Below are 22,003 nucleotides of genomic sequence, written 5' to 3' on the forward strand. Positions count from 1 at the left end.
TGGTCAGCTGCTCAATGTTTATCTGATTTTTGTGGAAAAATACTACAAATATTACGATTCAGCTATATTTACTAATTATTTAATTAATATATTAATTATTTTTTATTTATTGAAGAAAATTTTCATTTCTTTGGAGTTACTTTTTTTTAACCATTGGCTCCAATATTTTGTTTTGGTAATCAACAGTTATGGCCCCGGCACATACGGTCCTTTTACGTCGCGTCAAGCGTTGATAACAACAACCACATAAAAAAAGTGTAAATGATGCCAATTTTGTTCTTGAAGTTTTCATGTGGTTGTTGTAACTCACCGCTACAGTATGTGCCGCGGCCTGTACCTTGCTAAAGTTTACTAAATGCTGTCTTTTTTATTTTTTCTTTATTTCGGTGTGAAAGAGAAAAATCTTTTTTATGCTAAGTTTACATTCACGAAATCCACTCGATTTCAACTGTCAATTCCATTGCTTAAAATAAAAGAATAAAATAGAAAAGGGCAACCCAGTTCGAAATTTGCTCGGCCTTCTTTATTCTTTTAGTTTTATTATGTCAGAAATGAAGCAGGCAAACAGGCGAGGCAGCTTATGTACCCAAGCCTTTAAGGCCTCGCCTGGTTGCCTTGCTTTCCCGCTTCGTTTCTGATGTTAGTCCCAATTTACATTAGGCGAGTTTACTTGCGGCAATTGTCAGTTTGTAGGTGAGAGAGGGTGCTGAGAGGCAAAGGGTTACCATATGCCTCACCTCTCTCTCCTACAAAATGACAATTGCGGCAAGTAAACTCGCCCAATGTAAATTGGGACATATGATGTCAGAAATGAAGCAGGCAAGCTTATGTACCCAGGCCGGACCAAATTCCAACTAGTGCTATGTTTACATTTACGAAATCCACTCGATTTCAACTGTCAATTCCTTTGCTTATACGTCAAATGAAAACTCATTTGAAATCGATTGGATTTCATTTGACATTTGGGCTATGGAATTGACATTTGAAATCGAGTGGATTTCGTAGATGTAAACATAGTTTGCTACCAGAAATAACTTAAGCATGAAAGCCAGCCGCTTGTGTATTTAAGGCCAAAACTCAATATATATTTCTTTCTTGTGTCGCTTTATTTCTGGTAAAACAATAAAAAACGTTCGTCACAAATTCGAACTAGGATGTCCTTTGTCATTAATTCTTTTACTAGAAATGACGCAAGTAAAGTGAACAAAGCAAGCGACGAGCTGATTGGATTTTGCCCTTTAGGTCTTAAAGAACGACTAAGCCAAATTCGAACCTTTTAGTCTTCTACCAGAAATAGCCTAAACAAGAAAGTCGGCTGTTTATGTAGCTATGCCTTTAGTTTTACCTGTAGTAATTGTATCATGAGAGTTGTTCTGTTTCAGAACCTGCAAGGATTGAAATGTTTTGCCATTTTTACACTTTTTCTTTATAAATTTGAAAACTTTTACAAAGGTCTGTACGATAAAATTTGTACAAATCCTGTAAAAGAGAGCGAATTGAAAGAGGGTTTTTGACAGTTCTGTGACCGAGAACTTACAAATTTTTGCTGGGAAAATTTGTTCTATGAAAATTTAAATGAATAAGATTTCCTTTATAGTTTTTCATTTGACATTTGTTTCTTTTGTAAATGTTTTCATTTCACATTTTCATAGAAACAGAATTGAGCCCTTGTAAAAATTTGTAAGTTTGGCCAGCAGACTTTTAATCAGCTGTTCAATGTAAACAACTTGAAATGTCAACATTTTTGACTAAGAAAATTTCACATTTTTAAGATTCTAAAGTGTTTTGTTTTAAATAAGTAAAATTAAATATTAAAATGTATGTTTTTGTCCCATTTATGTTTAAAATATCAAAAGAAACAAAAACAATTTTCATACTGTTACGAATGTAACTGATAGGTTTAAGTTAATTTAGTTTAATTTCCGTTAATTTAAAAATTTGAATTGTAACGTAACGTTTTATTACGTAGTTATTTTATTTAAGCAACAACAACTACCATGTAGAACTCTCTTCATCATTCTAGTCGTTACATTACCTTTTGTTAATGTTCTTTTGTTTGTTTTGCCATAATCATGTAATTATCGTTTAGTTTGTTACTTCTTTTCTTGCATTTATTTGTTGTTGTAATTACGTCATTGATCATTCCCCATGTATGTATGTGAGTATGGTTGTTCGCTTAGTGCGAATGTGCGTCTGTGTGTTCGCTGCACAGATTCGAGATGTTGCCATATGTGTTCTGGAGGACTCTAGAACAGGGAGACTTTGGGGTATAAATACCGGGGAAATGGCAATGACGGAGTAGTTGTGTTTTAAGCGTTGAACTGAACAGATCGGTTAAATAAGAGCTGCGTGCTAACTAGAGACTTGCTGTGTGCTTTGTAATTAAAGTCGGTTCTGAATAAGTTAATAAAGTAAATAAAGCATTGTAGAAACGTAATCTAAAACGAACCCTGTTTTATTTGGTACAAATCGTATCGGGGAATAAAACAACGTCTACACGGAGATTAGTTAAATCTAATTCCGTAACAATACATTTTAGGAAAGATCTGACTTTCTTGCAAATTCTTACAAAATGTTGTTCGATAACTTTCTGCAGAGAGTAAAATCCACAGAGAGAAGTTGCGGGAACTTGCTGAGTAATTATTGCTGGGAAAATTATCGTACAGACCTAATATCTGAAGGAACAACAAAAATATTCGAATGCACGAAATCTTAATTATGTTGATATCACTGTGACGTTCCTTTACAAGCACTTTCCACAATTCTAAACTTACCATTTATGGCTATGCGCTCCTTCAACTCCTCCTGGCGTCGATGATATTCCAAACCGTGTTCAATGTGATAATAAATACTGGCGCCAAACATCAAATATGATATATAGAAAATTAATAATAAGATCATACGCTTCGGTGACATCATCCTGTGGCTGTCGTTGGAGTTAGTAGTGTTAGTTGAATTTTTATCACAGTTTGTTAATGACGTATCATCAGGATGTTGATTAGATCCAGCAGTATTATCGGACGATTTCTTAGACTTTTTTGAATCCTCCCACCTTTTCCGCTTACGTAGACCAGCGGATCGTTGGGAATCTGCTAAGCGAGAGAATGCTAAAAGAAGATTGACCATGTTTGGTATTTAATTTTACGAAAGCTTAGGCACACGTATTTTGTCTCGTTGTTTGCATGTAAATAAATGCGCGAAAATAGTTAACGTTAAACATTTGAAATGTGTTTTGTTTTGATTTTATTTATTGTTATTTTTGCGTTTTTTTTTTCTTTTCTATTTACAACTTTAAAAAATAAAAATTTGATTTATTTATTGACGAAGTACAAAAATCGTAGAAAAATCACGTTTTCTACTAGACACGCTCTCGCTGTTAACTGAAAAAAATTCTTGGCTAAAAAGTATTGTCTAAACAGACCTCAGTACTGTCTCAGTTTTGCGGCAGTTTATTGTTGTTTGTCTGTATTCGATTTCGACAACCATTGAAATACAAGACAAATTAAAGCGTTCTGGAACCATGTTTAGTGTTGTTGTCTCTTTAGCCTTTTCCATTGCCTTTAAATAAGACAGGCACATTTGTTTTCTGTAATCATATCAATAATACAGTTATCTGACAATGAAGTACAAACGCCAATTATAAAATTATTAGCAAGAAGCCTGCTTCGTAAAATGAAATCGGAAATCTTAATCTTTATCGCTGTGTGGAAAAACTCATCAATTTTGTCAAAATTTATTTGGGGTGACATCAAAATATTTATGAGGCGGCGAGGTTGGGCGTTTTTATGGAACCTGGGAGTGCCGAAGTACCAACAACGTGAAAACATTTCGGACTTTAGAATATTTTTATTGCAGCAGATTACACGCCGCTAAAAGATCTCTCTTCATAGGTCATGGTTGGTTGTGGGAAAATCGTTTATTCGAATTGGGGTGAATGATTCATTATTCTGAGTACAATCGATCAAGCGTAAGTAATTAAAGAAAGTCCCATATCGACAAGTTAATGCTCTGTATAATGTTTAAACAAAACCCAAAAGGAATATAATTGATAAGGTCTTTAGAGTTTTAAGAACAAAATAAGTGAGACGATGGTATACAATTTGTGGAAAAAGTAATACCTATAAAGTATAGTACACATTGACAAGCAAAACTGACAGTCATCGAGGTCTATTTCGTGAATATCAAAGCCTAACTGAAAAATTTCTTTTGTAATCTCTAAAAAATACCATATATATTGTATTTCAAAAGTTTTTAGCTAAATAAAAGTTGTTATTTGCCGGAAAATTGTCCTAAAAGTACGCTGACTGTCAATTTTGAATGATAATGTGTACTCCCCTTAAGGTAAACAACGATTTGTGTGTGAGTACGCATGTATGTAAACAAAAATCAGCTGATTGAGATTTAGAGCATCATAAATTGTAATATAAACTCTCATGCTTTATTACAATTAATTGAAAAAAATTGATTTTTTATTTGGAGCAGGGGATAAAACCGAAAACACAATCAGAGTTTGAGTAAAGTATTGCGTCATTTCTGGTAAAAGAACAAAAGACAAAAAGCAGCAGCAGCACTCTAAAGGTAAAAACACAATCAGTCAGTTGATTGCTTTCCAAATGTCAAAATTAATGCTTCGCCACGCTGCTTCTTTGTATCACACATCGAAGCGTGACATTTTTAGGTAAACAAAATTTTTCCTCATATTTTTAACTTCGGCGCCTGAAATCTTGCTTCGTTGAGGGCTGTTCTATTGAAAACAGTACAATTGAATTTCACGTCAAGCAAGCGGAGCATGCAACGAAAATCCATTGTGTGTCTACCTTAACGTTTATTGTGCTTATACGGCTTCTGATTGGCTTTTACTTTGCAAAACCCATTGCATGTCAAGCACCGGTAAGGAGATACCATTACCTCAATAGAAGAGACAAATTAAACGTCAACCACACTGACGCAACTAGCTCTGCAAGTCCAAAAATAGTGCATACCATAGGTAGAAGTACATCGGCAGGAAACCCTCGTCCATATCGATGAAAGAGTTGAAACTACTCAGGATAAATTTCAAGGTGGCGAACAAGCTCGAAAGGGCTAACACTCACTTGCCCCAGAAAAATCCGGAACTAAATAAGCTCTATCACATCTCGATAACCGAATCGAGATCAATATCAACATCGACTCCCATAGTCTTCAAAGGCCAAATCAGCGATGTTGCCTCGACTCGACGACTCTCTTTGATGAGAGGCCCAGACAGGGCAACTCTCAAAGTCGAAGGAATGAATCAGAAAGAGATTAAACCAGAAATGCAGAAAGGTGGGAAGTCTGACATGGAACCGTTCTCCCTGATACAGCATGTGGTTCCTACCAAAACCAACTCTTTTCCATCAAAGACTACGGTGAAGAGAATTAGGTCAACGGCGGAATTACGCCACAGGGCTAACAAATTTAATCCGAGCAAGAAACCCAAAACCTTCCAACTTGTTACCAAAAGACAGAGAGCTCTAAAGATACCATTCCCAAGTTAGCCTCACAAGCTAACCTGAGCCACAAGTTGTCTTGCAGATGTCTTTTCACTGGTAACAGCGCTGAAAAGGAAACCGTAGACCAATGGTACCAGAGGAGCTTCGAGTAGCAGTCGTCGACATATCTGATCTAGATGGGAAGATCAGTGTTAATTGATGGATAGAATTTTCTACTTCTACGTTAGATAACTCGACGAACTCTGGGTATGGTGCCAACTAGCGGTTGTTAATGTGAAGAAGATACCCTTTAGAAGGTTTTTATCAACATGGGTGTCACCTCCAACATTAAGCCCTGCACGCATACTGACAATACTCGTTTGACAGAACCCCCAAACTCCACATAAGAACATGGAAACTGGTTAGCCACAGTCGGCAGAGGGGGGTCTTGTTATCAGGTTATCAACAAACACCAACAAAACCTAAGAACTTGCGAAGACAAACTACATTTTGGACAAGGAGGGATAAGGTTCTGTCTAGTACAAAAGTAGTGGACGAACAAAAGCAGCAACCAATTCCCATAAGGAAAGAACTTGTATAGTTGCCAAAAATCATCTTAAACTAATATATGTATCATCATGCTATGCTGCATAATGCATGGGAATTTTGATCCCACATCTGGAACATATTTTCAGATCTTGTCTGCGTTTATCGTTCATTTCGGTTCAAAGCAAGGAAGTCAAGTTATACACTTCCAAAAGATTATATGCCAATTAACCTATTTTCCTTTCTATTGAAAACCCTAGAAAGGTTATTGGAATCAGGGTCAAGCTCTCAAGTAGACTTATAACTTCTTCTACCCAACATGGCTGGGTTTTATAGAGAGAAATATGGAAGGCTTAAACTACACGTTAGCTTCCTTTCTTGACATAGAGGGTACCTTTAATAAGGTTAAGCTTGAATCCATCCCTAACTCATTCTCTAACTTATACTATGTTTGCATTTACGAAATTCACTCGATTTCATCTGTCAATTCCTTTGTGTATACGTCAAACGAAAACTCATCCGAAATCGATTGGATTTTATTTGACGCTTGAGCAATGGAATTGACAGTTGAAATCGAGTGGATTTCTTGACATAGAAGGTACCTTTAATAACGTTAAGCTTGAATCCATCCCTAACTCATTCTCTAAGGCCATGTTTATATTATAGCCTTTTGCAGGGTTAACCTTCTTTATGGGGATTTGTTTGACGTATATGTAATGGAATTGACATTTAAAACCCAGTGGGTTTGTTAAATCCTGTTATATATAAACGTACTATAACTTATACTATGTTTGCATTTACGAAATCCACTCGATTTCATCTGTCAATTCCTTTGTGTATACGTCAAATGAAAACTCATCCGAAATCGATTGGATTTCATTTGACGTTTGAGCAATGGAATTGACAGTTGAAATTGAGTGGATTTCGTAAATGCAAACATAGTATAAGTTAGAGAATGAGTTAGGGATGGATTCAAGCTTAACGTTATTAAAGGTACCTTCTATGTCAAGAAATCCACTCGATTTCATCTGCCAATTCCTTTGTGTATACGTCAAACGAAAACTCATCCGAAATCGATTGGATTTTATTTGACGCTTGAGCAATGGAATTGCCAGTTGAAATCGAGTGGATTTCTTGACATAGAAGGTACCTTTAATAACGTTAAGCTTGAATCCATCCCTAACTCATTCTCTAACTTATACTATGTTTGCATTTACGAAATCCACTCCATTTCATCTGTCAATTCCTTTGTGTATACGTCAAATGAAAACTCATCCGAAATCGATTGGATTTCATTTGACGTTTGAGCAATGGAATTGACAGTTGAAATCGAGTGGATTTCGTAAATGTAAACATAGTATAAGGTGTTTCCTCTACACGGATCAATTGGATTGACGGAATGCTCAGCAGCAGGATAATCAACTTAAACATCGTTGAAAGTTTCATTCGGAAGCCTTTCACCAGAGCACACCACTATTGTGGCGTCCAGTGATAAACGAAATATTAAGGAATTTGATAAACTACGAATCAAAGCAATCGTTTATGCTGACGACTTGGTCATCATGCTTAGCGGGAAGTTGCCACAAACTCTATCGAAACTCATGCAAGGAGATTTAGTCAAACTATTGAGATGTACACACAAGAATGTTCTTGGTGTGAACCGTAAAGGCCTGCGTACATAAGCTGCTTTGCCTGATTGCCTTGCTTACCTGCTTCATTTCTGACGTAATAAAAATAATAGAATAAAGACGAAATTTCGAACTGGGTTGCCATCAGTTGGAAATTGGGTCGGCCTTCTTTGTTCTTTTATTTTTTTATTGAAGCAGCAAAGCAAGGCAATCAGGCAAAGCAGCTTATGTACGCAGGCCTTAAGAGACGAAGCTGGTTCTGTCTACGAACAAGAAGAAAATCAATCCATTCCCCCTACCTCGGTCCATTCCATTGGCAAGAGCTGGGGACTGAGACCATTTTTTTGGATTAACCTCCTCAAGGATGATTTATTTTACTTATATACTGAATCCAGTGGGGTAATAGTATAAAGCCGCTAATATATTTGTTTTTCTAATACATTCCTTTCTCTGGCTATACGTCACATTGCAGGTATAAACAGTTTCTATTCTTTTCTAGATTTGCGTAAAAATTTCAAAAACAGCAAAATAAGCATGACATTTCAAAGTTATCTACAGATAAAACATGTTTTGCTATCACATGTCAATTTTAATATTGAAATGACGCACATTTGGCACTCGAAGTGGCGTCTCCCTCATGAAGTGTAAAAATATCAAGGAAAAGAATGTTTACACAAAGTGCAACATAACGTAAAGGATTTGGAATTTGTAAAGAGTTTTTTATATTTTCTACGATTTACGAAATATCTGGTGCATTTCTTTCTACCAAAATAATAGGTCACGTAAGTCTGAAGCCACACGTTAAAACTTTCATACAAAACTTTCACAGCTTTTGGGAGAGAGAGGAGATGGAGCTCCTTCACTTCCGGTCTCTCACAAAAGCTGTGAAAGTTTCTTATGAATGTTTTAACGTGTGGCTTTAGAGTAAGTAGCACAACAACAACTATATTTTGACCGAAAATTCCTCAAGATGTCAAAATGTTTGTTTACGTTTTCATACAATTTATTCACAATAACAAAATATTTCACAGATTGAAACCACGACGCTGGCGTTTTACGCCACTTTACAATTTCATCATGCTTTCTACCAACAAGTCGACTTCCCATTCCATTGCCTGACTAAGGTGTGAACATGATGAAATTATAAGGTGGCGTAAAACGGCCAGCTGATTGGTTTCAATCTGTCAAATATTTTGTTATTGTGAATAAATTGTATGAAAACGTAAACAAACATTTTGACATATTGAAGAATTTTCGGCCAAAATAGAGTTGTTGTTGTGCTACTTACGTGACCTGTTAAATAGATCTTGGGTGTGAATAGAATGAAATACGCCGCTTTTTTCGCGCTCAGTTTCATGTAAAAGATTAAAGGCCAAGTACTACCTAATTCAAATACTGCTTAATTAATTTGAATTAGGTAGTACTTGGCCTCTAGTCTTTTACATGAATCTGAGCGTGAAAAAGCAGCGTATTTCATTCTATTCACATGGCATTTATACTTTAATTATTTCCGGAAAAAAATAAAAGACAAAGAGCGACCTAGTTCGAATTTATCTCTGCCGTTCTTTATTCTTTTACGAGAAATCACAAGCGAATCAAGCAAGAATAATCCAATGAGTTTTGTCTTTAAGTCCGTGTTTAGACACACAAATTTTCGGGAAAGTAAATTCAGTTTTTAGGCAATAGGGGGTAGGAAAGAGTATTGAGGAGCTCTTTCCTCTCCGCTCTCTCCCAAAAAACTCAATTTACTTTCCCGAGAAATTTGTGTGTCTAAACACAGACTAAAGGCTTTGCTACACGCTTGCTTACCCTGCGTTTACACATGACAGGACAGTTGAGTACATGTATTGATTGTCAAAAACCCAAAACTTGCCTGTGTGACGTAGGCGTCCAGACAACTGCAAAACCAGTTGTAAAATTATGAATGAAAATCGTCCATTTCTTTTTGTTTTCGGTTCACATATTTTGTTTTTGTTGTGTTGCATCCCAGCCCTGTTGTCTTTTTTGTTATTTGAAATAGATTTGTTTTCATTTGTTCAAAAATGTCCATGTTTACTGTCTACGAAAATTACCAGACACTGCCGAGGCAACTAGCCAAATGTTTGTATGTATTAGTAAATCAGAGTTGTATTTGCAGACAGTCTGTCTTGTGTAAACGCCAAGTCAATTTGTGGTAAGTCGATGTTTAGACGTTCAAAGTTAATAGGCCTGTTCGATAACTTCGCAAGTAAAAAACATTTGCAAGTTCTTGCAACTGCTTGCAAGTTCTTCTCATTTCTCTTTTACTGAACAAGTATGTTATCGAACAGCATTTTGTAAAAGTTTGTAAAAATTTGTACAAACTTTTGAGTTATCGTACAGACCTAATGGGAAAGAAAATTGAGTTTATGGGCGAGGGAGTATAGAGTAATAAGAGGGGGTACACACCCTTATAAACGCAAATACTCTTTTGTTTCTTTATTCTTTGCAGATTTTTTTGCATTTTCTTTCATTTTATTTTCTCCGCTTGCAAATAAACAAGAACACATACATTTGAATCAAAAACTTTTGTGATGAAAAATAAATTGGACAAAAAATTATCTGTAAAAATTAATAGTAAACATATACATATGTATGTACTTATTTAATTTTTAATGAACTTTAGTTTAATTTCTATAAGCATTATTGCATAAGTATTGCCTTTGAATTATCAAACGAGAAAATGAGTGCGGAGAAGAATCAGAAATTTGACAAAAATATTATTTGCGTGTCTAAACTGCAATGAAATTTTAAAAGAAATTGAGAAGAAAATTTCCATTCCAGCTCTGTTCCTTTACGTGCAAGAATCTTCAAGTTTTACCACTTTTTACTTGAAAAGCGTTCTTTTACTTCAGACACTATACAATTCATATGATAATAACAAAGACGTATAGCAATAAAGACCCGAACAAATGCATTTTCCAAAAACATATGCTAATAGTTCCACATTTTGGTTACAGATGGCTACACAACTCACTGGAATTGATAACAGCAATGCCAATCGTTTTTGATTCTTATTTCTCGCGGCAGAAAACATTAACGTCGTGTTTTGTGGCTGAAATTTATTTCTTCACTATTTCTTATTTTTTATTTAATAAAAAAAAACAAAAGTCAACGCCGCACAGAGGGGAAAGATAGGCCTAAAGTTGCTCAAAACTCAAAATATGAAAATCGTTTTTTATGAAAAAAATGTTGATAAACGGCAATCAGACTCTTTTCTACATTTGCTATAACCATCATCGACTTTGTAAGATTAACCAAACCAATGCAGCAGTCGATTGAACTCAGCCATACTGAAAACAAAAAGTAAATTTTCGAAAACTAAGAAATTAGGTGAACATTAAAATGACATTATTTGCGCGAAAATTTATATTTTTCAAGATTTATTGTTTTTGTACAGTCTCCGAACAAGATTAGCATTTAAAATTTTCAGATTGATTTTACATCTTTGCTCTTTAATAATGGTGATACATATCCTCATTATGAACATTTTTTATGATAATTTTTAAGATTACTACAATTTCAATAGTGAAAAAGTCTATTTCCCCGTCGTTTCCCGACCATAGTTTCTTCTAATTTTTATGCGCTTGATTCTCAAATATCAGATTCACTCATAAAAAATTGCGCATATTTGCGCTATTCCGAAAAAATCTAATTTTTCTTAACTAAAATAGGAAATATTTTTATATGGAATTGCAAGGTTTACTCACACTAAATTTTGTTCCGCCTTATAACCGGGGCTCTTATTTATCAGACGAAACCAACGCCTATCAAATATGTTTGCATTATTCAGAAACATTCACGGCTTTTCTCATGTGAATTGAGAAAAATTTAATTTATATAAGTTTCAAAAAATAAAATTTGGAATGAAATATATGTATATGAGACTATAGCTTCGTTCCCGTACTTTTTAATAGTAAAACTCGTAAAAGAGAGAACTGAAAAAAATTTGTTTTCACACACAAGTTTTTTGAAATAGTTCGGGAACGGAAAAATGGAAAATACGTCAAAAAAACTGGAACAAATGTCAAAGTCGGCGTATCAGCCAATCAGACGCCGGCAACCATGTTACTATTTTTTTACTCGCCCAAATTTGTCGTGTAAAAAGTTTTTAAAGAGAGCGTCATTCAGCGCCATTTTTGTTTAAAGAGAAGTTAACATTTTACAACTTTTTTGTGTACGGGAACGCTTTTTCGAGTAAAATGTGTAAAAGTCGTAAAAATTGTAAAAACTTTTTAGTTCTGGAACACAGCTTATATATACATCTGCACCGATTTGTTTGAAAATTGGCACAATGTTTATTTTAGGCTAGTTCAGGTTGCATGTGTCAAATTTCAGTGATTTTGGTGCATTTTTATCTCATATCAGATGCGAATATATATGGAAGCTGCATCCAAATCTGGACCGATTTTCATTATTTTCTATAGGATTAATCTTTATACAGAAGATATGCTTCGTGCAAAATTTTATATCAATCCGACTATAAATGAGCTTTCTAGGGCTTTTGATCAACTTTTAACACACATTTCCCCTCTGTGCGCCGTAAAATTTGAGTTTTAATGTTTTTCTTGTCAATATTCCAATGAGTAACAGTTTTCGTTTAACAGAATGTTGCTATGATATCGTAGCAACAGAGGTTAACTCCCTCTACAGTTAATTTTTCACAATTGACTTTTCCTATCTTATAATATTGACATCTTTGATAATAAACGAGAAAGGGCAACCAAGTTCGATTTTTTCTTTAATCTTTTATCAGAAATGACACACAACTTTACTCTTTACTTTACTTATGCGGTTTCTACACGGTATGTTTTTTACATACACCTCCGACACCTCCAAATAATAGTATGCTAAGTCTAAAAAGTGCGTTTTGCAGGAGAAGCTCTCAAAGTTTGGAAATTTTTTTGAATTTCAGTACTATGCTAAGTCAATATTTGTTTATAACTTCTGTTCGGATTGACAGATCATTACCAAAATTAGACAGAATTTAAGTTAAAGGACGTTCGACACCTCCAAATAATAGTTTGCTAATTCTGAACAGCGAGTTTTGCAGGACAAGCTCTTAAATTTTGGAAATTTCTTTGACCTTCAGTACTATCCTAAGGAAATATTTGTTTATAACTTCTGTTCGGATTGTCCGATCATTACCAAAATTTGACAGAATTTAAGTAAAAGGACGTTATATATTAAAATGTAAAGAACTTGAAAACATGCTAAGTCGACTTAGCATACTATTGTTTGGAGGCGTCGATATCTGTGCATACCAACTGTCACTTTTTACAAATCTGAATTTTGCACACATGGTGTGAACCATACAGAAATTTCAATGCATCAAAGTGTTATGTGCATACATACATATGTATTTTTTCGAATAGAACGAGCTCTATTCTCGTCTGTACAACCAAAGGTAAACAAACACCTGTTTTGTTTGTACGCGATATAAATAAAGAAAACAACAGAAAACGAATGAAAAATAAAATTTTGCCGTGCAGAAGGAATTACATATGGGCGAATAAAAGTGACAGTTGCTATGCATGAATATGTAAAAAACATACCGTGTAGAAACCCCATTAAGCTGGAACCACATCCCACGTTTGATTAAAGTTTTGTGTCACTTCTGGTAGAAGAATAAAAGACAAAGTGCTGCCAAGTTTCAAATTTTCTTTGTTCTTCTACCAGAAGTCACACAAAATTTTACTCAAACGTTGGATGTGCATTTTCAGGATTACGTTGATTGTGTTTTTTGGCTTTAAGGAAAAATCCTAAGCTACTTATATACCGAGGACTTGAAAATCGCTGAAAACATAAGCTGAAAACACACCCAACGTTTCAGTAAAGTTGGGCGCAATTTTTGATAAAAGGATAAAAAAGAAACGGCAACATAGATAGATTGTTTTTCTTTTTATTTTATCAGAAATGATGCCCAACTTTACTGAAAGGTAGGATGTGTTTTCGGCTTTAAGCAAATCCATATAAAAACGACATACCTTAACACTGATGACGAAAGCGATAAATTCTTTTTAGAAAACATCCAAAATGAAATGACTTTATTGTTTAGTTAGCTGCACAGGGTATAAACGATTACTATAAAACTGGTATACATGTGACTCTGAACGGTAGAAATTAAAAATAATCTTTATCAAATGGACTTTTATTGCTTATTTAAGTGTCAATAAACGTTGTAATATCAATATAGTTTCGTGTAATATTTATTGCAATACTGAACAAATTAATTTAAGTGGCAGAAGTTTTTTAATACAATTAAGATATATTGGAAAAAGAGTATCGCTCTTTGGCTAAGGGACCAGTAAATCGCTTTGATTTTTCATTCTTCATTCATTAAAAGAAATTCCACTTAAATGTTCAAATAATACAATTACCGGCCATATTTAGATAGACCACAATCTCTCTCTCTCTCTTTCATCCTATCTCCGTAGTTTAAAGTTCGATTTATAATGACGTAGCCGTTTTTTCTATTTGTTTGCAGATTAGTTTTTTCTCTGACACTAAATGTTTGTAATGTTAATGTTTCAATAACCTTCTTCATCCAAATAACCTACATACCGTAGTTATCATTTGCTCGAGACCGCAAATCGGTGCAGAAAAGACGTTTTGATTTTTAATCTGTGAAGTACTTTAACAACATATGTACATACATATGATGATTGCTTTTGGTGGTAGCTTGTTCCATTTGAACATGATTATTACTTGAGGCTATGGATGTTGTTGTCTTTTAGGGGCGAATGACAAGAAGGTAAGGGAGCAAGCTAGCGAGCAAACAACTATATACTTGAATTCGTTGTTTTAGCATTTCTTTGTGGTGGAAGTGGTGATATGAAATCCGAAGAAGTTTATTTAAAAAATAACATATCGGCAAAATAGAAGTATAAAAAGTTTGGTATAAAAAAATTGTAACCGCCTGTTCATGTATGTCGCACGGAAACCTGTACGAAAGGAAAGCAGTCACTCACTTCCGTCTAAAAATGCGTTCATGTATTTCGCAAACTATCGTGCGACTGCCGTTACGTATCCTATGCGAAATACTACTAATTTGAATGTACATTTGTACAACTATGTTCCATAAATGAGAGCCAAATGAGAAATGAAAACAAAATCCACATATACACACAAACATTGGAATATGTGTGATTTGTTTTGTTTGAAAAATAAAATGTGTCGGTATTTTGAATTATTTTATTTGATTGATTTCTTCAAAATAATGTATGAATCCGCCATTAAAACGTGTCTATAAAATTTTTATTTTGTTTCAAGAATGTGTTGCATAAATTTGTTTTAAGATACTCGGCAGCTACAAAGCAAGTGAGTGATTTTGACATTCTCTTTCTATAAGAGACAGTCCTTTCGAAATACATAAACCCAAATTTAATGGAAAAGTGTACGTTTACGTGTGACTTCGTATGGCTTGTCGGTCGCATAGATTTTCGTTTCGAAGGCGTTTACATGAACAGAAAATGATTTTTTTGCACTTCCGAAGCGCAAAAAACCTTTCGGTCGACATACATGAACAGGCTGTAAATAAAAGTGAATTAATTATTTTATTTCTGATTTCTTTTAGATTGGATAGACGTGGGGTGACATAAAATTCAAAGACATAAATACAACAAGATAAGACATTTTTTGCTATCATTCTTAAGTGAATGGCTTTTGAATTTAACATAATGTTATGTTACGATATGGTGAAATAACATTTTTTTCTTTTATACATTTTTACGTATTAAACCGAATTTACCGATCCAATTGACATGGAATTATTCTTGAATAGATCCTTGAATTCATAAATTTCGTTTCTGATACCATTTCCTCCTTGGTTGCGATTTTGAATTAACTGCAACCTGTTAAGGGTAATGTTTCTATATGGTAACATGGGGCGCCTTCGCCACTGGGGCGGATACGCTTGCTTTCCTGCTGCATTTCTGACAACATAAAATAAAAGACTTAAGAAGAAAAGGGCAACCGAGTCCGAAATTAGCTCTGCCTTCTTTATTCTTTTATTTTATGTTATGTCAGAAATGAAGCAGGAAATCAAGGCAAGCAGGCGAGGCAGCTTATGTACCCAGGACTGTACATTGCACCACTTGCTTGCCTTGCATTCCTCCTTCATTTCTGAAAAATAAAAGAATGAGGAAGCCAAGCCAATTTTTCGAACTAGGTTGCCCTTTTCTCCTTTATTCTTTTATTTTTATTGTGTCAAAAATGAAGGAAGGCAATAAAGCCAGGCGACGAGGTTGCTTACCTTGATTTACTGCTTTATTTCTGACATAATTAATATAAAAGAAGGCCGAGCAAATTTCGAACTTTTACCAGATGCAAGCAAGGTAAGCAGGCGAGGCAGCTTATGTACATTAAGGTCTGAGTACATAAGCCGCTCGGCTTTCTTGCTTAATTCATTTCTGGTTAAAGACTAAAGACCAAGTTCGACCTAATTGAAATGTGGTTCTGGCATTTCTTTATTCCTTTACCAGAAACGAATTAAGTAAGAAAGCCGAGCGGCTTATGTGTCGAGGCCTTAATGGCCCCGGCACATAAGGTACGTTGTGCGTTGCGTCACGCGTTAAAAACAACAACCACATGAAAAAAATGTAAGTGATGCCAAGTTTGTTCTTGAAGTTTTCATGTGGTTGTTGTAACGCGACGCACAACGTACCGTATGTGCCGGGGCCATAAGACTTGCTTGCTTCATGCTCAATTATATGTAAATCGGTAAAGGCCAGATACTACCTAATAAAAATACAATCCCGCATTTCTTTATTCCTTTACACAAATTTAGGCGTAGGTAAGCATGAATTTCTCATTGTGTTCTCACCTTTAAGTCTACAAAAGTGTTGAAGAGACAAAACCCCTTTTATAATATCTACCCAATGATTATTCGGCTAATCACCTCAACAAATTTTAATACAACCACAAGTGCTAATAACCTTTAAATAAGTTTTGAGAGAAATTTCCCTTTAAGCATTTGACGCAAACCCCCTAAGACCAAGATGAAAAAAACACACACACGCAGCCATAAATAAAATATTTTTTAATGTTTGTTTAAATAATTTTAAAGCGTACTTAAAGTGACAAAATCCTCAAAGACTTCATTTGTTTCATAAACAATACAACGCTTCAATTGCAATTGACGTGTTGTCCACCGAAGCAGCGAAGTAGTCAGCAATTCTACATAACACTTGAGGAAAGTTTTCAAGTCCATCACACTTACTACTTGAGATAATTCTCCGGCGTACATATAATCAATGTAATGGCATGAAGTAATAAAATGTGCTAGTGACATACACCTAAATTTTGTTATTTGTCATAATTATTGATATCTCTGTAAGTGTAAAACAATCAAAATTGTTATAGGCAGAGAGGCGGAGATCAGATAATAAAGAGGCAAAGCAAACAGCTGGCTGGTATGGTGTAACATTTTAAATTATATTGTAGAGATAAAACTTTTGAGTGGTGGAACATTTAACGTAATCACCATGTCGTAGCAATAAAATATGGGTTAGTAAATAATAAAACATAAAATATTCTAACGGTTTAGCGTTGCTTTTTACTTGAAAAAGGTTATTTGTTTTTTGACGTCGTTCTGTCTAGAGATTATTAAATAAATAAAATCAAGTTAATGTAAATTGAAATGAAAATATATTACTTTTTATGATGAGAACGCGTTAAGCAAATGTTATTTATAATTGTCATTTTAAACGTAAATTTAATTTTGTAACTAAATATACATACATGTATGTATAACTAAATATATAATACAAATAAAATATTATTTGTAGTGCGTTGACATATAAACGGATTTAATAAACCCACTGGGTTTCAAATGGAATTGATTCTAATGTGGACCGGGACTTAAGGCCCGAGTACATAAGCTGCCTCGGCTTCTGATAAAAAAAATAAAAACGAAAAGGGCAACCAAGTTCGAAATTGGCTCGTCCTTCTTTATTCTTTAATTTTTGTTATGTCAGAAATGAAGCAGAAAAGCAAGACAAGCAGGCGAACAGCTTATGTACCCAGGCCTTTATAGCCGAATTTAATAAAACCCACTGGGTTTAAAATGTCATTTCAATTACGTATACGTCAAAATAAATACTCAAAAGAAGGTTAACTCGGCTAAAAGCTCTAAAGGTAGAAACGCAATCAGCCTGTTGCTTGCTTTGCTCCAGTAAAAGAATAAAGCTTCGTTCAGAACTAAAAAGATTTTACACATTTTAAGGCCTGCGTACATAAGCTGCCTTGCCTGCTTGCTTACTTCTGATAAAAGAATAAAAAAGAAAAGGGCAACCCAGTTCGAAATTTGCTCGGCCTTCTTTATTCTTTTATTTTTATTTGCTCTGTTCCTGAACCTGCAAGAAGCTACTATTTTTTACTACGATAACATTTTTTTCTTTATGTTATCGGAAAAAATAGTAAAAATTAGTAGATTCTTGCAGTACTGGAACAGACCAATTATGTCAAAAATGAAGCAGGGAAGCATGGCAATCAGATAGAGCAGCTTATGTACGCAGGCCTTAACACATTTTTCCCCAAAATGCGTTCCCGTACACCAAAAAAGTTACAAAATTCTCACCTCTCTTTGAACGAAAATGGCGCTGAATAGTTTTCTCTTAAGAAACTTTCTACCTGACAAATTTGGGCGAGCAAAGATGTGCAACATGTCTAGTCTTTACATAATAAAGTTCTTAAGGCCTGGGTACATAAGCCGCTCGGCTTTCTTGCTTAATTCATTTCTGTAGTGGAATTCTGTAACACATTTTTTGAGTTACAGACAAAAATCGGTAAAATCAAAACGCAAAATTATGAATGAAAAGTATCAATAAAAGTTGACAACACTGTTGCTATCGGTAGGACTTATCTACGACTTTATTTTGGTTGTTAACTTACCGAAAAATTTCGTTAATTGCCGAAATTATAAGCATTTTAATTTTACCGATGTTTGTCGGTAACTTGAAAAATGAGTTACAGAATTCCACTACTGGTAAAGCAATGAAGAAATGTCAGAACCACATTTCAATTAGGTCGAACTTGGTCTTTGGTCTTTTACCAGAAATGAGTTAAGCAAGAAAGCCGAGCGGCTTATGTACCCAGGCCTTTAAGGTGAGAACACAATGAGAAATTCATGCTTATCCAAGCCTGAATTTGTATAAAGGAATAAACAAATCCAAAATCTAACATTAATATTCTTGTTTTAAGGTTTTGGTACATAAACTGAAAAGAAAAGGGCAGCCTAGTTCGAAATTGGCTTGGCCTTCTTTATTCTTTTATTTTTGTTATGTTAGAAATGAAGCAGGAAAGCAAGGTAAGCAGGCAAGACTGCTTATGTACCCAGGCCTTTACACAAATAAAAAAAAAATATTTATTCTGGGATATTTTGCAATGGCTTGCATTTTTATTGCATCTTTGATCTGATTAAGAACACAATCCGAAGAATGCCTATAAGTTCAATCCAAAGCATTGCATCAAAAACCGTGATTTGGATCGAGAATGGGGTGCATCCTAGCTGTGTGCTGTGGAAGCAAAATGGAGTGCGTCCCCTCTGCGTGCTCTCTTGTAAAATTCATAGGAAAAGATGTACTCCAACGGCACTTGTACTGTACACTTGTAATGATTAAATTAAATCCGCGGATGCAAACTTTTTGCTGGGAGTTATCGGCTGGCATAAATCATAGACTCAACTCTGAAGGTAAACGCACTTAAACACCGTTTGTATTCGAGCTTTTTTCCGGGTTAACCATCGCTATGAGGATTTATTTGACGTATAAGTAATGAAATTGACATTAGAAACCCAGTGGTTTTATGAATGCCCTGTTTCACTAAGAAGATTCGAATAAAAATTCGTTCAAACTACTACCGAACTTCTATTTTTTGAAAAATATTTGATTCATATTTGTTTTCAATCAAACAAAAATGTTCTACAGCAGCAGGGGTAGTAATTCGAGTAATTCGAACGAATTTGAATTCCCAGCAAAAATTTTGCATCCACGGATGCAGTTGAATCACTACAAGTGTACAGTACATCTGCCGTTGGAGTACATCTTTTCCTATGAATTCACTTATGAATTTTACAAGAGAGCGCGCAGCTAGGATGTACTCCATTTTGCTTCCACAGCACACAGCTAGGATGCACTCCGTTTTCGATCCAAATCACAACTTTTGATGTTGTCGTTTGGATTGAATTTAAAGGCATTCTTCGGATTGTGTTTTTAATCAGTCTAAAGATGCAATAAAAATGCAAGCCATTGCGAAATATCCCAAAATAAATAAAAGGCATTTATTATTTGTGTAAAACAAGAACTCAAAGAACTTTATTATATAAACACAAATTTATTATATAGACACAAATTAAAAAAAGTTTCCATTAAATTCAATCACATTTGAGTTTACTTTCCCCGTTCTCCAATTAATCCTAGTGCATCTGATTTTGCTTCATCATCCAAAAGGTTTTTTATGCTGCCTTCCCATCACTAGTTCAGCTTTCGATATGGACTCCAACTCCGCTTCATTAAAAATTTCCGTCTCGTGAATTACCGCAAAAATGTTCGGAACTTAAGTTATTGTTTCTTTATTTTATAACAAATTCTCTGAAATGTATACACTCTTGTTTGTCTTTTGAAGAAATGTGTAGGGATCAACCAACTGGTTTTTTCTGTAGGGATCTCTACAGCAACTGCTTATAAAATGTATCGAACGGAGTCCATTTTTCATAACTCTGTTGGACTACATCGAAAGATGTTGTGAAATCATAACTCCAATTGCACAACTTCCAATTTGTTTTGCTGGGTTCGAATCGTCTTAGAGAAACAGGCCATAAATCCGGTTATATGCAAACACACTTGGCCTGTTCTCGTACTTTATAAAGTGGTAAAAGTCGTAAACGATTTTCATTAAATTTTGTGTACGGGAACGCAAAATGTGTAAAAGTAGTAAAAATTGTAAAAACTTTTTTGTTCTGGAACAGAGCTACTATTAAACTCTTAGACCATGTTTATATTATAGCCTTTTGTAGGGTTAACCTTCTTAATGAGGATTTATTTGACGTATACGCAAAGGAATTGATATTTGAAACCCAGTGGTTTGTTAAATCCGGTTATATATGAACGTACTATTATATTCTAAAAATGTGTATTATCTCGATTTGACGTAGTGTACGAAACCGAGATAAAGCCATTATCTCGATAATAATCGTACTTTAAATGTGACCTACATGATATAGAAATTTCAAATTTAATGCAATTTTACGGCACACCCCCTTTGATGAAAATGCTCTGATACTTTTCAAATGACCCTCGTAACTCACCTACCAAAAGGATAATGACGACATTATCAATGCTCGTGATCGTTTGAACCGAATGTTTTATTTTTTATTGAAAACAAATCAAGGTTATCTTTTTGTATTTCTTCTTCTTTAATAAGTCAATTCTTGTGTGATTAAACGATTTGTTATCGCTCTCACTCTCTGCGACAACGTGTTGTGGGCTCTACAAATTAGCTTTGATAATGAAAACACAATGTTAATCGTGTTTTACTCATGATTGGATTTGGTTTATATTTAATTACTGATTAAAAAAAACACAAACAATAATAATCTAAAACTAAGTACATTTCGAATTGCATAGACGAACAACCGATTGACCGACCGAATATATGATCGGTCGATCAACTAATGCCCGCCGCCAAACCACTACATATCAATAGGCTCGAAAATGCAACAATGTTTTGTTTACACCGTTGATTATCACAAGTTATGGGGCTAACTTGTGGAGTGTGGAGACAAAATAGAGAAAGAAAGACGGAATGTGAGAGTGTTGATTGTTGATGACTGTTATTCTGTTTTTATTGTTAGTTAAGGTTAATTCACACTTGAAAATTCTTTACCAATAATTTAGCAAGATACAGATAAGTTTCAATACAATTATCTGTTATACTTTTTTCAGTAGTTGTTGTTTTTGTGCTATATAGAAAACGTAAAGTGTTTTAAAAATATGTTGGACTTTTTAAGGCTCCACTCGATTTCAACAGTTATTTCTATTGCTTAAACGTCAAATGAAATCCAATGGATTTCAGATGAGTTTTCATTTGACATATATACAAAGGAATTGACAGTTGAAATTCGATTTTGCAAATGTAAACGTACTATAAGTCAAGTGAAAACTCATCTGAATTCCATTGGATTTAATTTGACGTAAAAGCAATGGAAATGACAGTTGTCGATTTCATTTCGTAAATGTAAAGCAGCGTTTACAAATGACAGGACAGTTGACTTCATGTATTAATTGTCAAAATCCCAAAACTTGCCTGTGTGACGTACATAGGTGTACCGACAACGACAAACAGTTGTAAAATTATGAATGA

At 34.5% G+C, this 22,003-nt stretch overlaps 1 protein-coding gene across 1 annotated transcript in view; it reads right to left on the reverse strand.

The window, feature by feature from the left end:
• Window positions 1-22,003, reverse strand: part of Ork1 (open rectifier K[+] channel 1) — a 91,668-nt gene that overhangs the window by 35,322 nt on the left and 34,343 nt on the right. Inside the window, exon 2 of the mRNA XM_073973189.1 lies at window positions 2,775-3,107. Within this exon, the coding sequence (XP_073829290.1) occupies window positions 2,775-2,919 (145 nt within the window). The 5' untranslated portion in view covers window positions 2,920-3,107. The remainder of the gene's footprint in view (window positions 1-2,774; window positions 3,108-22,003) is intronic.

Source organism: Musca autumnalis, unplaced genomic scaffold (assembly GCF_047663935.1).
Source record: "Musca autumnalis isolate F117 unplaced genomic scaffold, ASM4766393v1 scaffold_3, whole genome shotgun sequence".
Lineage (NCBI taxonomy): Eukaryota > Metazoa > Arthropoda > Insecta > Diptera > Muscidae > Musca > Musca autumnalis.